General features: G+C 45.8%; 2 protein-coding genes across 4 annotated transcripts; one reads left to right on the forward strand and one right to left on the reverse strand.

Moving 5' to 3' along the window:
* Positions 1–1,907: 1,907 nt before the first annotated feature.
* Positions 1,908–15,011, reverse strand: GRK5 (G protein-coupled receptor kinase 5). 3 transcript variants are annotated; one of them, XM_072424209.1, is made up of 10 exons: positions 14,524–15,011; positions 13,777–13,967; positions 13,661–13,698; positions 13,496–13,585; positions 13,019–13,227; positions 12,353–12,490; positions 11,773–11,910; positions 11,281–11,412; positions 11,029–11,192; positions 1,908–2,463 (listed from the first exon to the last, which is right to left on the reverse strand). In XM_072424209.1, the coding sequence occupies exons 1-10, from the start codon at positions 14,629–14,631 to the stop codon at positions 2,418–2,420; spliced, it is 1,254 nt and encodes a 417-aa protein (XP_072280310.1). In that variant the 5' UTR covers positions 14,632–15,011; the 3' UTR covers positions 1,908–2,417. The 3 variants fall into 3 exon arrangements, with proteins under 3 accessions (XP_072280310.1, XP_072280311.1, XP_072280312.1); XM_072424210.1 differs by lacking the exon at positions 11,029–11,192; XM_072424211.1 differs by lacking the exon at positions 1,908–2,463 and having other exon boundaries at positions 11,029–11,127.
* Positions 15,012–19,602: 4,591 nt separating this feature from the next.
* On the forward strand, positions 19,603–20,970 carry PRDX3 (peroxiredoxin 3; the record flags this gene model as incomplete). Its single annotated transcript, XM_072424747.1, has 3 exons — positions 19,603–19,778; positions 20,186–20,420; positions 20,817–20,970. Coding segments are annotated over 3 exons (462 nt in total), but the record flags the coding sequence as incomplete, so codon positions are not given.
* Positions 20,971–22,650: the final 1,680 nt, after the last annotated feature.

The raw sequence follows: 22,650 nt of genomic DNA on the forward strand, positions 1-22,650 counted from the left end.
CCACCATTCATTATCCACTGGCTCTCCTCCCACCATCAACCATACATTATCCATCGGCTCTCTTTCCACCATGCATTTTCCACGGATTCTCCTCTCAGGATCCACCATACATTACCCTCTGGCTCTCCTTCCACCATGCACCATACATTTTCCACCGGTTACCCTCCTACCGTCCTCCATACATTATCTATCGGCTCACCTCCCACCATTCATCATACATTATCCACCGGTTCTCCTTCCACGATCCACCATACATTTTCCACTGATTCCCCTCTTACCGTTCTCCATACATTATCCATCAGTTCTCCTCTCACCATCCACCATACTTTATCCACCGGCTCTCCTCTCAACATCCAATATATATCATCCACTGGCTCTCCTCCCACCATAGATTATTGACGAGGTCTTCGCTCAACATCCACTATACATTCTCCAATACATTATGCACTGGTTCTCTTCCCACCATCCACCATACATTATCCTCTGGCTTCCCTCCCACCATTCACCATACATTATGCAATGGTTCTCTTCCCACCATTCACCATACATTATCCACCGACTCCCCTCTCACCATTCACCATACATTATCTACTAGCTCTATCCCCACCATCCATCATACATTATCCCACGACCCCCTCCCACCATTCACCATTCACTATCCACTGGCTCTCCTCCCATCATTCATTATTCATTATCCACCGGCTCTCTTACCACCATACACCATACATTATCCACCAGTTTTCTTTCTTTCTTTCCACCAGCCACCATTCATTATCCACAGGCTCCCCTCTCAATATCCACCATACATTAGCCACCAGCTCGCCTCAAACTATCCACCATACATTATCTACCGGTACCCCTCCCACCATCCTCCATACATTTTCCACTGGCTCTCTTCCCACCATTCCACCATACATTATCCCCCGTCTTTTCTCCCACCATACATTATCTACCGGCTCACCTCCCACCATCCACCATACATTATCCACCGGTTCTGTTCCCACATTTCACCATACAACATCCAACAGATCCCCTCTCAATACCTACCATATATTATTTACTGACTCCTCTCCCACAATCCACCATACATTATCTACCGGCTCTCTTCCCCACCATCCACTTTACATTATCCATCAGCTCCCCTCCCACCACCTACCATACATTATTCACCGGCTCTCTTATCACCATCCACCATACATTAACCATCGGTTCTCTTTTACATTATCCACCGGCTCTCCTTCTTCCCTCCCCCATACATTATCCACCGGCTCTCCTTCTTCCCTCCCCGTACATTATCCACCGGCTCTCCATGTTCCCTGATCCGTACATTATCCACCGGCTCTCCATGTTCCCTGATCCATACATTCTTTGCCAGCTCTGTCCACTCTCCCCACCAGCTCTTGGCATGAAGTTCTCTTGCATCTCCCCACTAGCTGAATGATGTGCCAGGTTGTGTCCATGGCGGAGGTTTCTGATCTGATTTTCTGTGTATTTTATAGGTGGATGTTATGATGATATCTCTGCCTAGAAATTGCTATGGCCGAAGAAATGTTATTGCTATACTGTGAAGTGTGGGAAATTATAAAGATTTTGGGGGTACAGATTCATATTACAAGACATCTTTACCCTCTTATAGATTTTCAGTTGGTTCCTCGAAATTGGTTTAAATGATTTCTATAATTTGTTGCCAATAATAATCTCGGAATATAGTACTTGTGGACTTTTTGTGTCGTGCTGAGCATTGGTTGTTCCGCTCTTTGTGATGGTCCTGTGAGATGATCGGTCTATGCTCAGGTATAAACCTGCCATTTTCTCATTTCACTTTGCTTACGTATGAAATAAAAAACAAAGTCCTTTATTTTTCACAAAATATTGTAATTCATGTTAGACAATAGACACACATTAAATCCTGAAAAATAAAACACTTTTTATTTCTTTTTTTGTTCAAAATAAAGATATAGAGTACAACTGTGGCCACCGAGGCCTAGGGGCCTATTAGTCTTGTCACTTGCCATGTGGGTTCAGTTCTTTTTGTTTTTTGTACTTTGATTTCGTTACCTGTTACATGCAATTCGCAATGTCCTTTTGCGGAGTCATGTGATCGTGGGAGGCATCATTTTCCTTGTTTCACCATTGTCATAGAAAGAGGGGTTTGTACCCCCTCACCTGAGCAAACCTTCCATGTGAGGCTTCACTGTGAGAAGAGGAAAGAAATTACCGTCTGTCAATCCCGCCGACACACATTTACAGACTGCCATGGCGGAAGGCTGTTAGGCCTTTGACTCTCCTCTCTCTTCCATGTCAGCAGCAGAAGAATGCCACCACTCCTGACTGTATTTCCCTATTTGTGAGTGCACGTCCCCACTAACTGCTCCCCGTAGAGTTGGAATTGATGTGGTTGGTGTTCACGTGATGGTTTATAGAGGACTTGGGGCCTGGCAAACTGTTGGTGTTGTTTTGGTGCTAAGGAAGAAATAAAAGACATTTTTTAGATTTTGTGATGTTTGCTTGGTCATAAATCATAAAGACCTTGAATTGCAATGGTAGGAGATGTGCCATATGAAAGCCCTGATATGACAACCCGCTTTGTAGAGTTGAACACCATGAGTGTTCAATGATCTGCATTATTCACCTGCTATGGTTCAGCCCAAGACCCATGGAGACAACTTTATATTAATATAACCCAACCTACAGTAGGTCCCTGCATACTCACAGCAAACCTAAAATGTCTAACACTCATACAAGACATCTCCCTGGAGAATCATCTACTCAAACCCAAAGTTATCTGTTCTCATGCAATTTTCTAGCACAGATGGTGACAGTTCTTTGTACTCATTACCCCTCTCCATACTTAGCACCCCTTTTCGTACTCAGCACCCCTCCGTACTCTGTACTCAACACCCCTCTCAGTACTCCATACTCAGCACCCCCCTCTATTCTCTGTACTCAGTACTCCTCTGCATACTCAGCACCCTCTCAGTACGCAATACATACTCAGTACTTAGCACCCCTCTCAAAACTCAGTACTTGGCACCCCTCTCCATACTTGGTACGGAGTCATATAAGGATCTTTGAAACCACTGATATGTCTTCACAGTACTCTGCACCCCTCTCCGTACTACATGTTCAGCACCCCTCTCCATACTCAGTACTCAGCACACCACTCCGAACTCGGCAGCCCTCTCTGTACTGGTACTCGGCACCCCTCTTCGTAATCCGCACTTGGAACCCCTCTCCGTACTCAGTACGCAGTACCCCTTTCTTTACTCAATACTCAGCACCCCTCTCTATACTCTGTACTCGGCACCCCTCTCCATACTCTGTACTTGGCACCCCTCTTCATACTCAGCATTCCTCCGTACTCTATACTCAGTATCCTTCTCTGTACTCCATACTCCATACTCGGCACCCCTCTCCATACTTGGCACCCCTCTCCATACTCTGTACTGAGTCATATAAAGATCTATGAAAGCACTGATATGTCTTCACAGTACTCTGCACCCCTCTCCGTACTACGTATTCAGCACCCCTCTTCATACTGTGTACTCAGCACCCCTCTCCGTACGCTGTACTCAGTACCCTTCTCTATACCAGTACTCAGCATCCATATTCCATACTCAGCACCCCTTTCTGTACTCGGCACCATACTCCCTACTCAGCACCCCTCTCTGTACTCCGTACTCACCCCTCTCCATATTTAGTACTCAGCACCGGTCTCCTTACTCCATACACGGCACCCCTCTCCGTACTCAACACCCCTCTCCATACTCAGCACCTCTTTGTACTCCGTACTTAGTACCCTTCTCTGTACTCCATACTCAGCATCCGTACTCTGTACTCAGCACTCCTCACCATACTCTGTACTCGGTACCATACTCCATACTCGGCAACCCTCCCCATACTCGGCAGTCCTCTCCATACTCCGTACGGAGTCATGTAAGGATCTTTAAAACCACTGATATGTCTTCACAGTACTCTGCACCCCTCTCCATACTCCGTACTCAGCTACCCTCTCCGTACTTCACATTCAGAATCCCTCTCCATACTCAGCACCCCTCTCTGTACTCTGAACTAAGCACCCCTCCCTGTACTCAATACTGTTCTCTGTACTCCGTACTCACTACCCTTCTCTGTACTCCAAACTCAGCACTCAGCACTACTCTCCCTGCTCTGTAGTCGGCACCCCTCTCTGTACACGGCACCCCTCTCTGTTCTCTGTACTTGGCACCCCTCTCTGTACTTGATACGCAGCACCTTTCTCTGTACTGCGTACTCGGGACCCCTCTTTGTAATCCGTACACGGCACCCCTCACTGTACTCAGTACTAAGCACCCTTCTCTGTACTCTGTACTCAGCACCCTTCTCTGTACTCAGCATCCATACTAAGTACTCAGCACCCCTTTCCGTAATCTGTACTTGGCACCCCTCCCCATACTCTGTACTCAGCACGGTACTCGGTACTTAGCACCCCTCTTCGTACTCAGCACCTCTTCATACTCTGTACTCAGTGCCCTTCTCTGTACTCTGAATTCGGAACCATACTCCGTACTCGGCACCCCTCTCCGTACTCCGTATTCAGCACCCCTCTCCATTCTCAGTACTCGGCACCCCTCTCTCCATTCTCAGTACTCGGCACCACCCTCCGTACTCCGTACTCCGAACCCCTCTCCATTCTCAGTACTTGGCCCCCCTTTCCGTACTCGGCACCCCTCTCCATACTCCGTACTCAGTACCCTTCTCTGTACTTCGTACTCGGCACCCCTCTCTGTTCTCAGAACTCAGTACCCTTCTCTGTACCCTGTTCTCAGCATCGGTACTCAGCACCGCTCTCCGTACTCTGTATTTGGTAGCCATCTTTTACTCCCTACTCGACACCCATCTCCATACTCAGTACTCGGCACCACTCTCCTTACTCCATACCCGGCACCCTTCACTATTCTCAGTACTCGGCACCCTCTCTCCTGTCCCCCTCTCCGTACTCTATACTCGGCACCATACTCCGTACTTGGCACCATACTTCGTACTCGGCACCATACAATTTACTTGTCATCCCTTTCTGTACTCAGCACCCCTCTCCGTACTTAGCACCCTTCTCCATACTCTGTACTTGGCACTATACTCCGTACTTGGCACCATACGCTGTACTCGGCACATCTTTCCATACTCGGCATCCCTCTCCATACTCCGTACTCGGCACCCCTCTTTGTACTTAGTATTCGGCAACCCTCTCTATACTCCGTACGTAGTCATATGAGGATCTTTGAAAGCACTGATATGTCTTTTCAGTACTCTGCACCCCTCTCTGTACTCTGTACTCAGCACCCCTCTCCATACTATGTATTCAGCACCCCTTACCATACTCTGTACTCAGCACCCTTCTCTGTACTCAGCACCGTACTCTGTACTTGGCACCATACTCCATAATCAGCACAATACGCCATACTCTGCACCCCTCTCTGTACTCGGCACTCCTCTCCGTACTCCGTACGGAGTCATATAAGGATCTATGAAACCACTGATATGTCTTCACAGTACATGGCACCCCACTCTGTACTCCGTACATGGACGGAGTTGATAAGGCAAACAGAGGCATGCCCAGCATCAGAACTGCTCGCATGCGCAGGGGAGAGAAGCCTGTGCTTTAGTGAGGAACAGGTAAGTGTGACATTACCCCCCCTACAGGGCCTGCCCACCTGCTGGGGTCCGGGTTTAAGGGGAAAACGAAGATGAAATCTCTTGGCAAGAAGAGGTGCAGACGAATCTGTAGCTGGAACCCACGATCTCTCCTCAGGACCAAAACCTTCCTAGTCGATAAGATACATGAGTTTCTTACGAGAAATTTTAAAATCCAAAATTTGATGGACATCATATTCCTGAGAAGAATCGGTTGCAGGAGTAGCCAGTGGAGAGGAACGAGAAAAGCAGTTCAGGACCAACGGTTAAAATAGGAACACATGGAAAGCATTGGGTAGCTTGAGATGCAGAGGAAGGGGTAACTTATAACAAACTGAGTTAACCTTGGCAGAGATGACATAAGGTCCGATGAAATGTGAAACAAACTTTAGAGAAGGCACTCTGCAACGAATATTCCTGGTGGATAGCCAGACTCTGTCTCCAGCTTGGGGAGGATGCGCCTTGCGGCGATGCCAATTCGCAAACTTTTTGTAACGGGCAGCCGACTGCTCTAGGTGTTCTGATGTTGAGGCCCAAATACGGTTGAAGTCCCTCTGCAAGGCACAGAGTGTTGGTACTTCAGTGGAACAGGGTATAGGAGATGGAATGTGGGGATGTTTGCCTTAGACAATAAAAAATGGAGACTCCTTAGTGCTGGTGCAAACATGGTTATTGTAAGCGAACTCTGCCCAAGGTAGCAAAGTCACCCAGTCATCACTGTGAGCGAATACCAGGGCTCAAAGATATTGCTCCAAGGACTGATTGACTCTCTCCGTCTGCCCATTAGTCTGCAGATGATAGGCTGAAGAGAATTCTGCACAGGTATCCAGAGATCTGCAGAAGCCTTTCCAGAAGCGGGAAGTAAACTGCACACAACGGTCAGACAGATTAGTAGTGGGCATACCGTGAAGTTGGAAAATTTCCCGAATGAAGATTGGCACCAATGCTGCAGCAGGTGGTAGAGCTTGGAGAGGTACAAAGTGGGCCATTTTAGAAAAACAGTCCACAACTACACAAATACCCCTACAGCCATCTAGATATGTTACACCAGGGTTCAGTGGGAATAGGTAGTGGAAGAAGTGGGCCTGCAGGCGCGCAGGTGGCAGACCTTGTTTAAGCACACACAGTACAGGCCTTGACATAGTCTGTCACATCCTTGTGAAGATTGGGCCACCAGTACTGTCGGGAGAGAAAGGTAAAGGTTCTGTGCACGCCTGGGTGGCAAGAAAGCTTGGAGTCATGTGCCCAATGCAGGCACCAGGGTTTTTCCAGGGGGGATAGCGGATAGATGTCATGGCCAGAATGCAGGCTGGAGGAATGATAAACTCTGGTTCCACAACAGTCTGTGAATCCTGTGGATCAAAGGAGCGAGATAGAGCATCTGCTCGGGAGTTAGCAGAACCGGGTTTAAAGGAAATCACAAAATTAAAGGGAGAAAAGAACAAAGACCAACGGGCTTGCGGGGGGTTGAGACAGCGAGCAGACTACAGATACTGGAGGTTGTTATGATTAGTAAAAATTGTGATCTTATGAGGAGAACCCTCCAAGAGGTACTGCCATTCCTCCAGAGCTAGCTTGATAGCTAGCAGTTGTCTGTCTCCAATGGAATAATTCTTCTCCGCCGGGGAAACCTTCTTGGAAAAGGATGCGCATGGTCGTCTGACACCAGCGGGGGTCTCAAAGAGAATTGCTCCCACTCCAACAGAGGAGGCATCAACTTCGATGGTGAAAGGTTTGGTTACATCTGGCCTAACAAGTGCTGGACCGTAAAGAAAAGCCAGTTTGAGGGCCTGAAAAGCCAGAATAGCCTCAGAGGGCCAGTCCTTAGGATTTGCATCCATCCGTGTCAGAGCAGTGATGGGAGCAACCAGGTGGAATAATTCCTATTAAATTGCCGGTAATAGTTGGTAAATCCTAAAAAGCGTTGCGTAGCCTTAAGGCCGCAGGGTGGGGGCCAGTTGGAAATTCCTGCAACCTTGTCAGGATCAATGGAGAGACCCTATTTGGAAACAATGTAGCCCAGAAAAGGCACCTGGGGGAGTTTGAAAAAAGCACTTTTTCGCCTTTGCATACAGTCCATTGTCACGGAGCCGTTGTGGGACTAAACGGACATGCTGTCTGTGAGTGGGCAAGTCAGGGGAAAAAACATGGATGTCATCCAGGTAAACCACAACACAGATATATAAAACATTAGGAAACACCTCATTCACAAACTGCTGGAAAACAGCCGGGGGATTGCAAAGACTGAAGGGCATCACAAGGTGCTCTTAGTGGCCATCTCTGGTGTTAAATGCTGTTTTCCATTCATCCCCTTCCTCGATACAAATTAGATTATATGCACCTCGGAGGTCTAGTTTGGTGAAGATCTGTGCACCACAGAGACAGTCAAAGAGCTCAGGAATGAGTGGCAGAGGGTAGCGGTTCTTTATGGTGATAGCGCTTAGACCGTGGTCGTCAATACATGGCTGGAGAGTCCCATCTTTTTTCTGGAGAAAGGAAAACCCTGCACCAGCAGGAGAAGAGGACTTGTGTATAAACCCCCTCTGCAAATTCTCTTTGATGTAATCAGTCATAGCCTTGGTTTCTGGGAGACTAAGGGGGTACACCCGACCTCTGGGAGGAGTGGAATTCGGAATGAGGTCTATTGCACAGTGATAGGGCCTGTGGGGAGGTAGTTGTTCAGCATTGCGCTTAGAGAACACATCCTGGAAATCCAAATACTGAGTTAGAATGGATGGAGCAACTTCAGGAGTGGAGAATGCAAGAGGCCTGATAGGCATAAGCTTGGCCAGGCATGAGGAGTGACACGAGGGACCCAAAGCTAATACCTCAGGAGTAGTTCAATCAAGCACAGGAGAATGCTGTTGAAGCCATGGGAGTCCCAGGATGACTACAGAGCTGGCTTGAGGAAGAATAGGAAAATTTATGGTCTTGTGGTGAAGCACACTAACTGACATTTGTATAGGTCTAGTCTGGAAGTGGATCAGTCCACATGACAAGGGAGTACCATCTACTGCAGAGATTCATAAAGTCTGAGATAATGGTGCTGTAGGCCAAGCGCAATCCCTGACCAGGGTAGCTGAGATAAAATTTCCAGCTGCTTCAGAGTCTATGAAGGCCTCAAGGGCAAGTTTGGAGTTGTTGTGGAAGTTGGATGGCTATGGGGGGAAGCTGACTGGAGGGGAGAGAAGAGTGACCTAGCATGTCCCCCTTTAGCAGGCCCTGAAGTTTCCTGGCCTCTCTGAACAAGATTTGATAAAATGTCCCTTCTGTCAGCAGTACAGGCAGAGACCAGATGAGAGACGCGGGACCTCTCCTCTTGGGATAGCCTTGATAGGCCTAGCCGCATCAGTTCTTTAGAGACGCGGGGAACAGGGGAGGCTGGGGTTTGCAGAGGCCATTGAAAGGATGGTGCAAGTAGTGGGACAAAGACTTTGCGTGGGCGAGATTTCTCTTGGAAACGCTCTTGGAATCTATCTGGATTGCCAAGGAGATCAGATCATCCAGAGATGATGGAGTTTCCTGACCAGCCAACTCATCCTTCATGTGGTCAGAAAGGCCTTGCCAGAAGGTAACATGGAGCGCCTCATTGTTCCAAGCGAGTTCAGCAGCCAAAGTTCTAAACCGTACTGCATACTGACCAACAGTAAGCAACCCTTGGCGAGGCGCGCTGGCTGCAGAGAAGGTCGGCGTGGGTTCATCAAACTCCTTTTTGAAGAGGCACAGGAAGGCTTCAATATTGCTGGTAACAGGACCTTCCTCTCCAAGAGTGGGGATGACCATGATAGAGCTTCTCTAGACAGCAAGGAGATGAACTATGCCACTTTGGCCCGATCAGTGGGGAAGTTATGTGGCTGTAGCTCAAAATGGATGCCACACTGATTGATGAAGCCACGGCAGGTCTTGGAGTCTTGGCAAGTTCAATGCAGAGGCCACTGTGAGGGCAGGAGGTTGGGCCTGGGCTGGTGGTGCAGCCGGTGCACTTGGAGAAACAAACAGTTGATCCAGTCGACCAGAAAGTGCATGAAGCTGGTGAAGCACCTGGATTTAGGTAGCTTCCTGGGCGACAAGCCTCTGGGAGAGTAACTGGTTGGGGCCTGCTGAAGTCTGGGAGGGTGTAGTCATGGTTAGTGCAAACTGTCACGCTCAGAGAGACAGGGCCACTAGGGGACGTTATAGCTTGCACGGAGGTGGTGTGAGCCCTGAGAAGGGCCAAGGGGCAGAGTTTAAGCAGTAACCAGGTTTTCTCCAGAGCCTCTGATGGTGAGGATGTTGCACCGCTGGTTACTGCCAGGTTGGGGTCCTTGGGCACACCAAGGTGGGCAAAGCACAGTACCAAATCACTAAGCAGAAGGAAGCAGAAGCTCTCTGTACTCCATAGTCGGCACCCCTCTTTGTACTCCATACTAGACACCCCTCTTCGTACTGGGAACCCCTCTCCATACTCTGTACTTGGCACCCCTCTCCGTAATCTGTACTCGGCATCCCTCTTCATGCTCGACACCCCTCTCTGTACTCAGCACCCCTCTCCATTATCCGTACTTGACACCCCTCTCCATTCTTCATACTTGGCACCCCTCTCTGTACTCCGTACTCGGCACCCCTCTCTGTACTCCGTACCCCTCTATGTGCTCCGTACTCGGCACCCCTCCCCGTACTCGGAACCCCTCTGCATACTCTGCACCCCCCTCCGTACTCTCTACTCAGCATCCATACTCCGTACTCTCTGTTCTCCATACTAGGCACCCCTCTCCTTACCCAGTACTCGGCTCCCCTCTCTGTACTCCATACTCAGCATCCATACTCCATACTCAGCACCCCTCTCTGTTCTCAGTACTCGGTACCCCTCTCTATACTACGCACTCAGCACCCCTCTCTGTACTTCGTACTCGGCATTCCCCTCCGTACTGGGCACCCCTCTCCCTACTCCAGTACTGGGCACCCCCTCCTTACTCTGTACTCCGCACCCCTCTCTGTACTCAGTACTCGGCACCAGTCTCTGTACTCCGAACTCAGCACCCCCCTCTGTATTTAGTACTTAGCACCCCTCTCTGTACTTAGTACTTAGCACCCCTCTCCGTACTTGGCACCCCTCTCCATACTCTGTACTCAGCACCCCTCTATGTACTCCATACTCGGCACCCCTCCCCGTACTCGGAACCCCCCTGCATACTCTGCACCCCCTTCCGTACTCTCTACTCAGCATCCATACTCCGTACTCTCTGTTCTCCATACTCAGCTCCCCTCTCTGTACTCCTTACTCAGCATCCCCCTCGGTACTGGGCACCCCTCTCACCTCTCTCTGTACTCCGCACCCCTCTCTGTACTCCGCACCCCTCTCTGTACTCCTCTCACCCTGGTATAAGATGGGTGGCTCCAGGTTCTTCACAAGCAAAGCTCACTACTTCTGCAGTCAGGGCTGATGATCTGTGAGATGGGTGATGATGAACCCTACTGGAGGCACAGAATAAATGAATAAAATCCTCCACTGTACAGAATTCCTGGAAAGAAGCTGCCACCTGACATGAGAAGGACATTATTATGAATATGATACAATATATGGATAATTCCTCCCCCAGGGACAGGACAAGCCTTGGCTTTTCTCACCTGACGTTTAAAGATGCGATGCAATAGACTCTTCTTCGGTGGTTCTGGGGGGTGACTTCGATTGAGATCGGGGGACAGGGTACCATTAGGTCCAAAAACATTTAGTTCTTTGAAGCATTCGGTCTCTATCATCTAAGAGGTAAAGTGTAGGAAGTGTTACATGATGCTACACAGGGTTCACAGCCTCTGCATTACCTGTCTATCTACTAATCTCCATTGTAAGGAGGGAAATATAATCTATGATGGAGTGAGACAATTTATTCTAATATAGGAGCATTTCAGCAAAAGCCTTGCACCACCTCTAACAGCCCACTGATGGACTGGAGCAGGACAGTCTATGTGTAACATCCAATCACAACTGCTAATTCCATAGTGTAACATAAAAAAGTTTGTGATTGGCTGTTAAGGGCTGCTCCAGAAACTTTGCTATTTTGCTTTGCTTGGTGAGGTCCATTATTGTATTTATTTTATCTTTCTTGCTGATCTTCTCACCTCATTTTGCCAGGGGATTGACACTGAGCCTGTAGAGAACTTGCTATAGAAGTCGTCATCTGTTTGGTCCAAGTTCACCCCCTTTACAGTAGAAAACTGTTCAATGTCCAGGACATCTTTGCAGTAGACGGCTCGAGGCTGAAGCAGAATATCAGTCACATGTAAATTTACATGGAAACTAGAATAGGTAATAATAGTATCCAAGCTGAAAAACAGTTTGCATGTATGGCTGTTGCTGCAATGTTCACCTTCTGCCCTCCAGAGTAAATGATTTTATCTACTACAAGTTACTGATAATCAGTGTGATCAGGCCCAGGTATTACTTGTATTGGCCGCTGTCTGGCTGGGGCTTTGGGGGTCACAAGAGAAGAGCCCATGGCCTCCAGTTGGGCAGATTCCTTTGGGAGTGGACATTTTTAGTGGAAGTGATATGACAGCAGCTGGGCGACATACAAACAATACGCTGGGTAGGGGGGTGATGTTTAGAAGGTGAATATAAGAGCCCATTGTTAGTCTATAGGGCCCATCCATAGGGTTCATATTTCTACCTATAGAGTGCAGTTCTCAGAGGAATACTCACATCTGGGACAAAGGGGGGATCCATCATTCCTGCTTCTAAACGCTTAAAATTTATGACTTTGAAGAAGGGATGTCTCTTGACCTCCACCACCCTCTCGTTGTGACACCCCAGTCGATGTCTCACGTCTTTGGTTAGAAGCTGAAAGTTATTTTACAGAATTTACAGAAAAAATAAACAAAGAAAATGTTGTGAAGTATATGATATAGGGGACAGGGATATATGAGAACAAAGGATGGGTAAGCTGCAACACCACTAAACTCTACTGGCTGATGCCCATCCCAATGCTGTGTATGCTCAGAACCAGAAAACCGCAAAGGACCCGTTAATGTAGATGTAAAATGACGAGATGAAATGTTAGGGTACCCAGGTAAAAACCACATTTGTGATGCAGTAATCAGAGACATTTATTAACATCAGTGCATAGTGATGGACAATAAAGCGTAGCTGGGCTTATAGTGCCACTCCTGCAAGCAGCCACCAGTCTTACTGGGCAGCAGACCTACCTAAGTCTGTGGTGGGTGCCAGAACCAGAGCAGTCACATAGGGAGGGGAAATAAATGCTGATAGGGGAAGACATATTAGGATTAATACGGATGTCCATGGGGTGAGATTGGGGGCCCCTCGGGCCCCTGGAATGAGCACTGACAGAGCACTGAGCTAACTCACCATTTTACACAGTGACTTTGCCTCCTCAGAGAACTTCTGGCTATAAACCTCCTCTGTTTCCAGGACCCTCCTGTCCACCTCTTCCCGCTTGACTTTCTCCTTTCTGCCCCTGAACGGACTCTGTCCAGCTATCATCTCATAGATCAGGCAGCCCAGGCCCCAGAAATCAGGACTGAAGGAATATCGCTGGTTATTGAGCACCTCCGGGGCTGTAAGGACAATTCACAGGCTGAACATAGAGAAATAGCAATCTGGGAATTCTGAGGCTCCACATAAAAGATTCTTTTGGGGCAATCACCTCTGTCTAAGGATATTTCACTCTGGACTGACATGTTGGGATTCTTCCCTGAGAGAGGCAGAAATCAGGAATTGCCCCTATCACTGTTTGCAGTCACATATACAGGCAGAACGTCACACAATGTCCTATAACTATGCATGTTGGATTCATTTGGAAGAAGTCCTGGCCACATTACTCACCCATGTAACCAACAGTCCCCACACGGCCACGGATTGTGTCCCCCTCTGGAATTTTCACAGCTAGACCCAAATCTGATATCCGGATGTGACCTGTGAGGATATACAGACATAGGAGAATATTCTCCTGATGTTTGTGACATGTTTAGAGGGAATTCTGTCACTCACCATGATCATCTAATAAGATGTTTTCTGGCTTCAGGTCTCTGGATGGGACAGAATAGAGAAGTCATATTCCAATCTATGGAAATCTACAATAAATAACAATAAAGCAGAGGTCTCACCGGTACACAATGCTCTCCTGATGAAGATCACCAAGACCACACAGAATTTCGGCTGCGTAGAAGGAGGCTCTCTGTTCTTGGAATCCCGGGTTCCCCATATTATAGATGTGGAATTTCAGATCTCCTCCGTTCATTAACGTCAGCACAAGACAAAGGGCGTCCTTCGTCTCATAGGCATATGCCAGGTTCACCTACGGTGAAAGAAAAGATATTACCTTGTCATCCCCGTGTATCCCAGTGGACAATGGTCAGCCATGCCAAACCTTCACACATTCCAGTAATGGTGGCTTTGTATCTATTGCTGTGCCTGCAATAAGAACTGTCTGTGCTGGATGTATTTTACCATATATTGATTTCATATTCATATTTTTATTGTACTTATTAATGTTCATTATATTTAATAAGGGAATCAGACATTCCCTCAAACATTCCCTGGTGGAAATCTTCCATGTCCATATGTTTTAATGGCATTAGTTGATTCCCACCAGGGAATGTTTGAGGGAATGTCAGATTCTCTGTAATATAAATCGAGCCCTAATTTTAGCCTCTTACACTTATTACCCATTGGAATATATTCTTCAGTGTGCTTTTGTAGAACAGACTTGAAACATTCCCATTTCTGTTCTGTGTTCTTTGAAGAGAACTAGGTCCAGCAGAGTATCATTTCTAGTTGGGGCTTCTAATGATTAATATTTTCTGTTACAGATATTTACACTCCCATTGCCCCCAATGCTCACAAATCCTCACCACAAATCTGCTGGTGACTTTCTCCAGAATCTGCTTCTCATTCAGAGCCATGGACTCTCCCTTCCTCTTCTTAATTCTCTTCTTCTCTAAACGTTTACACGCGTACATTTTTCCTGTGGCGCGTACTTGACATGCACACACCTGCCAATGATAAGTTCATTTATTCTATGACCTTTCCATGTTACACAATACCCGGCATGGGAAGCAGAAAAGGTTGGGGATTTCCAGGTCATTATACCATTATAAATATTTTGGGAATTAAAATTAAACCCACAGGTGCAAAGTACACTGGGAGTACCCATTGCTGGGTGAAAACCGTTAGAACTGGGAGAACCCTCAGTCACAACACAGGTCTGACTACAAATCCCATCAGCCCTCCACATCCAGGCACAAAAAGTGACAAACTGCAACTCAAGTTCCAAACTTTCATTGGCCCAGATGAAACAAACTGGTCACAGAACAGGCACAGCCATTCTCACCCATGAAATATACCATTACCAAGGTAATTTATAAACCTGCAAGAAAAATTCCCTTAAATTAAATGCAATGATAGTTAATTCTGCAAAGAATTCCAATTTCATGCTTGTGATTGATGGTTAGGTCAGCAGAGATTAGCTAATCTAATATATATCATATAGAGATATCATTTCCAGATAATTCATTCGCCTTGGTAGGAGCGCAGCCTAAATCAGCCCTGAACATTCTTGTGGTGCAGCCACCAAATATTTCACTGAAGACACAACTAGCTAACCGGAGCTACATCCATGCTTGGGGAAGGGGGGATGGATGGAGAAGGTTGTCTCCAATATTTAGCAGGCTGAACACACCGGCACATACAATACAATCCGTGATATTTCCAATAAAACTCAGAGTTCCCCCAAACGTATCATGTGAGCTAGAATCCTTCACAAGGTTTGGCTTTTGGTGGGTTTTACCTCATCTGACGTGAGGTGGGTATTAGTAGTCATAGGTTATCCTGACCAATCATTTCCCATTACCACAACCACACAAAATGACTGCTCCACCCGATATCATTGGTCCCAAGGATTCACACTGCCGAGGCATTTTGTGCCTTCATTAGCGTATGGTCTATTCTATCACAAGGAGTAACATTTGTCCCCCACAACTATTATTTGTATTTGGATGAAACTTATCCCCTCTTCCTTATTCCCATTCCTGATCTTTTTACCATTCCCAGACTGTGAGGTGACACAAAATTGTTTGCAGTCAGGAAGTCTGGGAGTATTCTAAAATGTTTTGCCCCCAGTGGGGTAGTAACTATCACCTTATGTAGGAGATTCATTAGCAGTAGGGAGTTACTGTATTTCCAATAGAACATCTGACATTTGTCCATAAAACCAAACTCCTGAGAATATTTAGGAATCCCCCTTTATTTATTTGTACTTTATATATAAAATGATACTTTTCCTGATTCCTTTCCATTCAAGTCTTTGCAATTCACATGTGCGGGATCCCAAGCTGCCAACACTGCCAGCACAACCTCAAGGTGAGGAACCGTCCAAATATCGGCCCAAAATGCAGCCTGGGGCAAACAGGAAAATAGCGGCTGGCGGGGAACATGCCGGTCTGCCTGACAAAAATAAGATGGAGGGACTGTGGATGGGGGGTAAGAGGGATGTGATGGAGGGACTGTGGATGGGGGGTAAGATGAGTATGATGCCCCCATATTAGTGCTATGGGGCAAATTACATTGAGGTGGTATTAACAAGTGACCGATGGGGGTGTACATTTGGGTAGTCCCCCCCCAGATACTTTCCATCTGCCGTATATTTTATCTTACCACAGTGTCTAGGAAGTCGATGAGACATTGGAGCTCTAGCTGCGTCTGGCAGAACTGGCGGAAGAGGAATCTCCCAATTGGCTGCTTGTCACACAAGTTATAATATTTCTTCTCTACAAGACATTATATATAATTATAAATATATAACACACTGATGTCATTGGGTAACCTGAGTGCAATACAAGGGCTTCTACCAGTGACAGGTTGTAGGAATGCTGGGCCATCTCATGTTTTATGACGTATTTGCAGCATTACATGTGAAGTCCAGATCTGCATACTGGTTCTGCTAAGTATTGAAGCCACATTCAGAACACACATGCAGATTAACAAATGTCAATGTTACATTCACATGTCTACAAATTCACACACAAATTCAATGTGAAGCTGTTCAGTAAATGAATTGCCTTGCTTAATGATGTGGATGAATGACAATAAGGATACTGAAATAGAAATGGTGCCGGAAAGATTAGGAATCAATGTTATAACAAAGGCAAGAGATACATAAATGTGCAAAAACCCGGCACAAAGAAATCCAATAAAAATATCATTGCAGCAAAGATAATCTTCTGATGTCAATGGAAAAATTCTTACTGATGAATCGGAGATCAAGCATGGAATGAATGTGCCGGTGAATGGGAACCAATAGCGGGGCAACTAAAAGACAATGCAAAATATCACCGAGGATGACAAGGGCAGAATGGCATGATAATGCCCGAATGTTGTTCTAGTCTTCCATTGGTCTCGGAGATGAATGTGGGCCTGTGACCTACAAAGGTTTAGTAAATTTCCAGCAGATCGGGGAGCAGATATTGATTTTATTTCTTTCTCTGTAGTCAATGGACGGATGCAACGTGTGGCCCTGCACGGGACATAGAGAATATATTGAAACCCTTCTCTAAATTTTCATCCTTTCTTACATTGAGCTCTTATATACCAAATGGTATTCTTGCCCCCAGTCCCAACTCTGTGGGGGAAATTAGGGGGAAATTATCATTTATTGTTGTCATTGCATTGAGGCTTGTCTAACACAACGTTCTTTCTTCTGCGATCTCTTGACGAACTCAGCTGGAAATGTTTGTTACAATACTTGGGAGCAAAGCTTTAGGCCCGGGAAAGTTTATAATTCTATAAAGATTGGTCGAGGAAACCTCGATATCGGTGCATGTGTCGGAGTCTGTAGTGGTGCCATCCTTGTACCATTCCAATGGCTATGGGCATAAAGCCTGGTATCCTACATCACAGATCTCTTTTAAAAAACATTTTCCTTGGTGACAGCAAATTTTGGCAATTTAGCAATTTGCTGCCTTAAAGAGGCAACGGCAGTCGTTACAGTGACCTCCATGATTGGGCCAGGTCATGAACAGGCCCAGAGAGCAAAAACAAGTCCATGGTAGAATGCTGAAGAGTGCTCGGTGAATCGGCAGCCAGGGGGCGCTACACAAGCAGTGTTGGATAAGAGCACAGTAATATATTACAGGTTGACAATCACAAAATCCGACAACCTCCGGACCTGAGGAGTGCGGGATTAGCAAAAATTCAGGATTTTATTTTATACTTACCTCCACACACAGCCTTCCTCTGGCAGCACCCGCAGACATCTGGCACAGTTCCGGAGTGCAGGCAGCAGGGACGTCTTATTGTGTATTTAGTGTAACAAGCAAGAAGAGTTGTTTCTGGTGAACAGTGCCATCAAAACATTAGTGGCCAAACAGTGAACTGCAGTCCCTGTATTGAAAATGTGATCCGCAATTCATGCCGGGAAACTGAAGGAACCGGATTATCGATGGCCGGATTTTAGATTGTCAACCTGTAGTAACAAAGAGCAGATAAACAATAATCTGACAAAAAGAAAACACTGGGCCTGGCTTACATGGGAATTTTAGGGACCCAGCGAGGAGAGATCCAGGATGAGCACCAGGCACACAAGATATATAGGAAGGCCGAAAGGTGCAAAACCCCAGGACTGGTATTCCCTGCTACCATGTAACCAGTAAATTGGGCTTTCTGAGCATTCTATTTGTCCTAATAATAAAGTTATACCACCACATATAACCAGATCTCCACCTTTAGTACGCTGACCTCCTACTGATTCTTGGCATAGAATAATCTATTTCCCATAATAACATTTCCCATAATGCAGCTCACCTGTCATGAGAAAAAGAAAGTGCAAAGTTTTATGTAACCAAAAATACGGCTCTCACAACACAACCGATCCCACTATGCCATTTGTTTATGAAAAAACCATGTGTGAATAACTAAGTACATCCTATGATCCAATACCTTGTAGAAGCCCCTTTAGCAGCAATAACTGACATCATCATTTCCTGGATGATTTTATCTCTCACATCCTTATGGAAATCATTCCCCTCCACCACCATTCTTCACAGTTGGTAGGAGGTGTTTGAGCTGATATGCTGTGTTTGGTTTTAACCTGTGTTTTATGGCCAAACATCTCCATTGTGATCTCCTCTGTCCAGAGGACATTGTTCCAGAAGTCTAAGTTGTGCCCCCATATTACTTTTCTAAAGAAGAGGATTTCTCCTAAAACCCCTTCCATACAAACTATACGTGTTCTATGTTTTCTAATCATCCTGACATGAACTGTAACATGCTAACTGAGGCGTGTAGAGTCTGAGATGGAGCTCTTGGGGATTTCTCTGAGCATTTCACAGTTTGGTCTGAAAGTGCATTTTCTGGGGGGTTCACTCCTGGGAAGACTGACAACGGTCATGAATGTTTCCCACTTGTGAATAATCTTTCTCCCTGTAGAATGATTGACTTCACATTGTTTGGCCCTCCAACCCTTCCCAAATTGATGGGCAACAACCATTCCTTCTCAGAGAACATTGCTAATCTCTTTCCTCCTTGGCATTGTGCTAACACACACCTGAATGCTACAGACTGGCGAACTGCCAATAGAGGGCGCCACACTTACTGATTAATCAATGCATCTGATGGACAGCACCTGTCTGATACTTACCCTCTTCATTCCTATTCCACATTGCTGCTGCATAGTACCTTTTTCTATGTACTCATTTATAAACCTTAAAAATGAAAATGCTTTAACTGGAATATATAAACCTAAGGCATAAAATGAGGCGGTATCCAACAGAAATGGCAACAAAATAAATGTGTATAATTATATCCATGGTGTGTTTAATGAAAAGGAGAAATGATGAAATCACCTGGCCTGTATAACTCCTCCCCTCATTAATATTGTCAATTATTGTTGGGCACCAGTTGATGCAGCGGATACCCCCTTCAGTATATGGTGACTGTATAGCTTGGTACCCACATACCACTCTCTTCTAGCTTCCTGGCGCCTCTTCCCTTCTGTCACCCAGCATGCTCCACACTTCAAGGGCACAGCTGTTGTCAATGGAGAGTTCAAGGAATTAAGTCTAGATGACTTCAAGGGGAAATACCTGGTGCTGTTCTTCTACCCATTAGACTTGTGAGTACATCCTGAAGGGTGGGAGGGGGGGGGGGATTCCCCGTACACTGTACATGGCTCAGGTGGGTCCCGTATTCCCCGTACTGTTCCCCGTACTGTACATGGCTCAGGTGGGTCCCGCATTCCCCGTACTCTGTACATGGCTCAGGTGGGTATTACCTACCGGTATGCCTTTTATAGAGCCCCCCCTCCCCCCATATTGCTTTTTTATCTCCCCAGTGTCCTTCCCTTATGCCCCTCTCAGGATAGGTAGGTTAGTATACCAAGCAGGTCGGCCATAGTGGGAGCCCCTCAATCTGTGAGTAGTCACTGCCTCCCAATCTTATCATTGCGCCCTCTTGTGGGTGGGAGGGGGTGTACTGCCTTCATTCATACTGTCCTCGGGGTATTCTTGTTTGGTAGCGTAGCTGTGTAACTAATGAGCCTGGATGTACACAGGGATCTGCCCCAGGTTTAGGAGATTCTTTGTCTTCCAGGGGTCTTTTCATCATCGATCCTAACGGAATAGTGCGGCACATGAGTGTGAACGACCTTCCCGTGGGCAGAAGTGTGGAGGAGACTCTGAGGTTGGTGAAAGCCTTTCAGTTTGTGGAGAGCCATGGTGAGGTTTGCCCAGCCAATTGGACGCCCCATTCCCCTACAGTCAGTATTCCGGATCCTTCCTGGGGAGATCACTGCCCCCTGCCTGTGATTGTGTGTACTGACCTGCAACAACCAATCCCATTCCTGGAAATGCTTTTGAAATGTTTTCAGGGGATCCACCAGTCCATTCCTCCTATATTTCTCATTAGAATCCTTATTATCTGCCCCACCTGTAACTGACCAATCTGGAGGGGGGCTGTACTTGTCCTATCCATGAGGGCCCTGTAATCACATGACCCGGCTGGGGGGGAGGGGCTTGGAATTTATCAAAGTGTTTCTTGCAGAGATATTTATTATACAGATGTTTCTGTGCATGGGATTGGTTGTTGCTCTGTGTAGGCCCCTCCCTCTACTAGGAATAATAATAATAATAATAATGAGTCTTCTCTCCTCCAGATCAAACCGAGTCCAGAGGGATCCAAAGAATATTTCAATAAAGTCAACTGAAACCCCCGCCCCTATTACTGACCGCGGTGCCTGTGCTGGGGTGGGAGACCCCCACAAGTTCCCTGGTGTATAAAGGATTGTACAATAAACTTCTTAAACCCTCCTATTGTGTGTGGACTGATCATTCCAATGTGCGGGCGTGTAAGAGGGGGCGGGGTCTGCTTGGAAGCAACCAATAGGAATCTTTATATATATAAAATATTATACACCCCATATTACCTACACCCCAAATATTTACACGCTATATTACCTACACCCTATAATACATACACCCCATATTACCTACACCCTATAATATATACACCCCATGATATTTACACCCCATATCACCTACACCCCCTAATATATACACCCCATATTACTTACACCCTATAATATATACACCCTATATTACCTACACTCCAAATATATACACCCCATATTACCTACACCTCAAATATATACACCCCATATTACCTACACCCCGTAATATATACACCCCATATTACCTACACCCTATAATATATACACCCCAAATTACCTACACCCTATATTACCTACACCCCATATTACCTAAACCCTATAATATATACACCCCATATTACCTACACCAAGTAATATATACACCCCATATTAACTACACCCCAAAGTTATACACCCCATATTACCTACACCCTATAATATATACACCCCATATTACCTATACCCTATAATATATACACCCCATATTACCTACACCCTACATATATACACCCCATATTACCTACACCCTATAATATATACAACCCATATTACCTACACCCCATAATATTTACACCCCATATTACCTACACCCCAAATATATACACTCCATATTACCTACACCCCATAATCTACACCCCAAATATATACACCCTATATTACCTACACCCCATATTACCAAAACCCCATATTGCCAACACCCCATAATATATACACCCCATATTACCTACACCCTATAATATATACACCCCATATTACCTATACCCCAAATATATACACACCATATTACCTACAACCCATAATATATACACCCCATATTACCTACACCCTATAATATATACAGCCCAAATTACACCATATATTACCTACACCCCGTAATACATATACCCCATATTACCTACACCCTATAATTTATACACCCCATATTACCTATACCCTATAATATATACACCCCATATTACCTACACCCATAATATATACACCCCATATTACCTACACCCTATAATATATACACCCCAAATTACCTACACCCTATAATATATACACCCCATATTACCTACACCCCACATATATACACCCCATATTACCTATACCCCATAATATATACACCCCATATTACCTACACCCTATAATATATACAACCCATATTACCTACACCCCATGATATTTACACCTCATATTACCTACACCCTATATTAACTACACCCCATAATATATACACCCCATATTACTTACACCCTATAATATATACACCCTATATTACCTGTACTCCAAATATATACACTCCATATAACCTACACCCCAAATATATACACTCCATATTACCTAAACCCCATAATCTACACCCCAAATATATACACCCTATATTACCTACACCCTATATTACCAAAACCCCATATTGCCAACACCCCATAATATATAAACCCCATATTGCCAACACCCTATAATATATACACCCCATATTACCTACACCCTATAATATATACACCCCATATTACCTTCACCCCATATTACCTACACCCTATAATATATACACCCTATATTACCTACACCCCATAATATA

The sequence above is a fragment of the Pyxicephalus adspersus genome, chromosome 10 (genome assembly GCF_032062135.1).
Source record: "Pyxicephalus adspersus chromosome 10, UCB_Pads_2.0, whole genome shotgun sequence".
Taxonomy (NCBI): domain Eukaryota; kingdom Metazoa; phylum Chordata; class Amphibia; order Anura; family Pyxicephalidae; genus Pyxicephalus; species Pyxicephalus adspersus.

Coding starts and splice junctions, on each gene's coding strand:
- GRK5 (XM_072424209.1), bottom strand. CDS start 14,631: ATGTACGCGTGTAAACGTTTAGAGAAGAAGAGAATTAAGAAGAGGAAG. Junction 12,491..13,018: donor CAAAGTCACTGTGTAAAATG/GTGAGTTAGCTC, acceptor AATAACTTTCAG/CTTCTAACCAAAGACGTGAG. Junction 2,464..11,028: donor GCCACCCATCTTATACCAGG/GTGAGAGGAGTA, acceptor TTTCTTCCTTAG/CACCAAAACAACACCAACAG.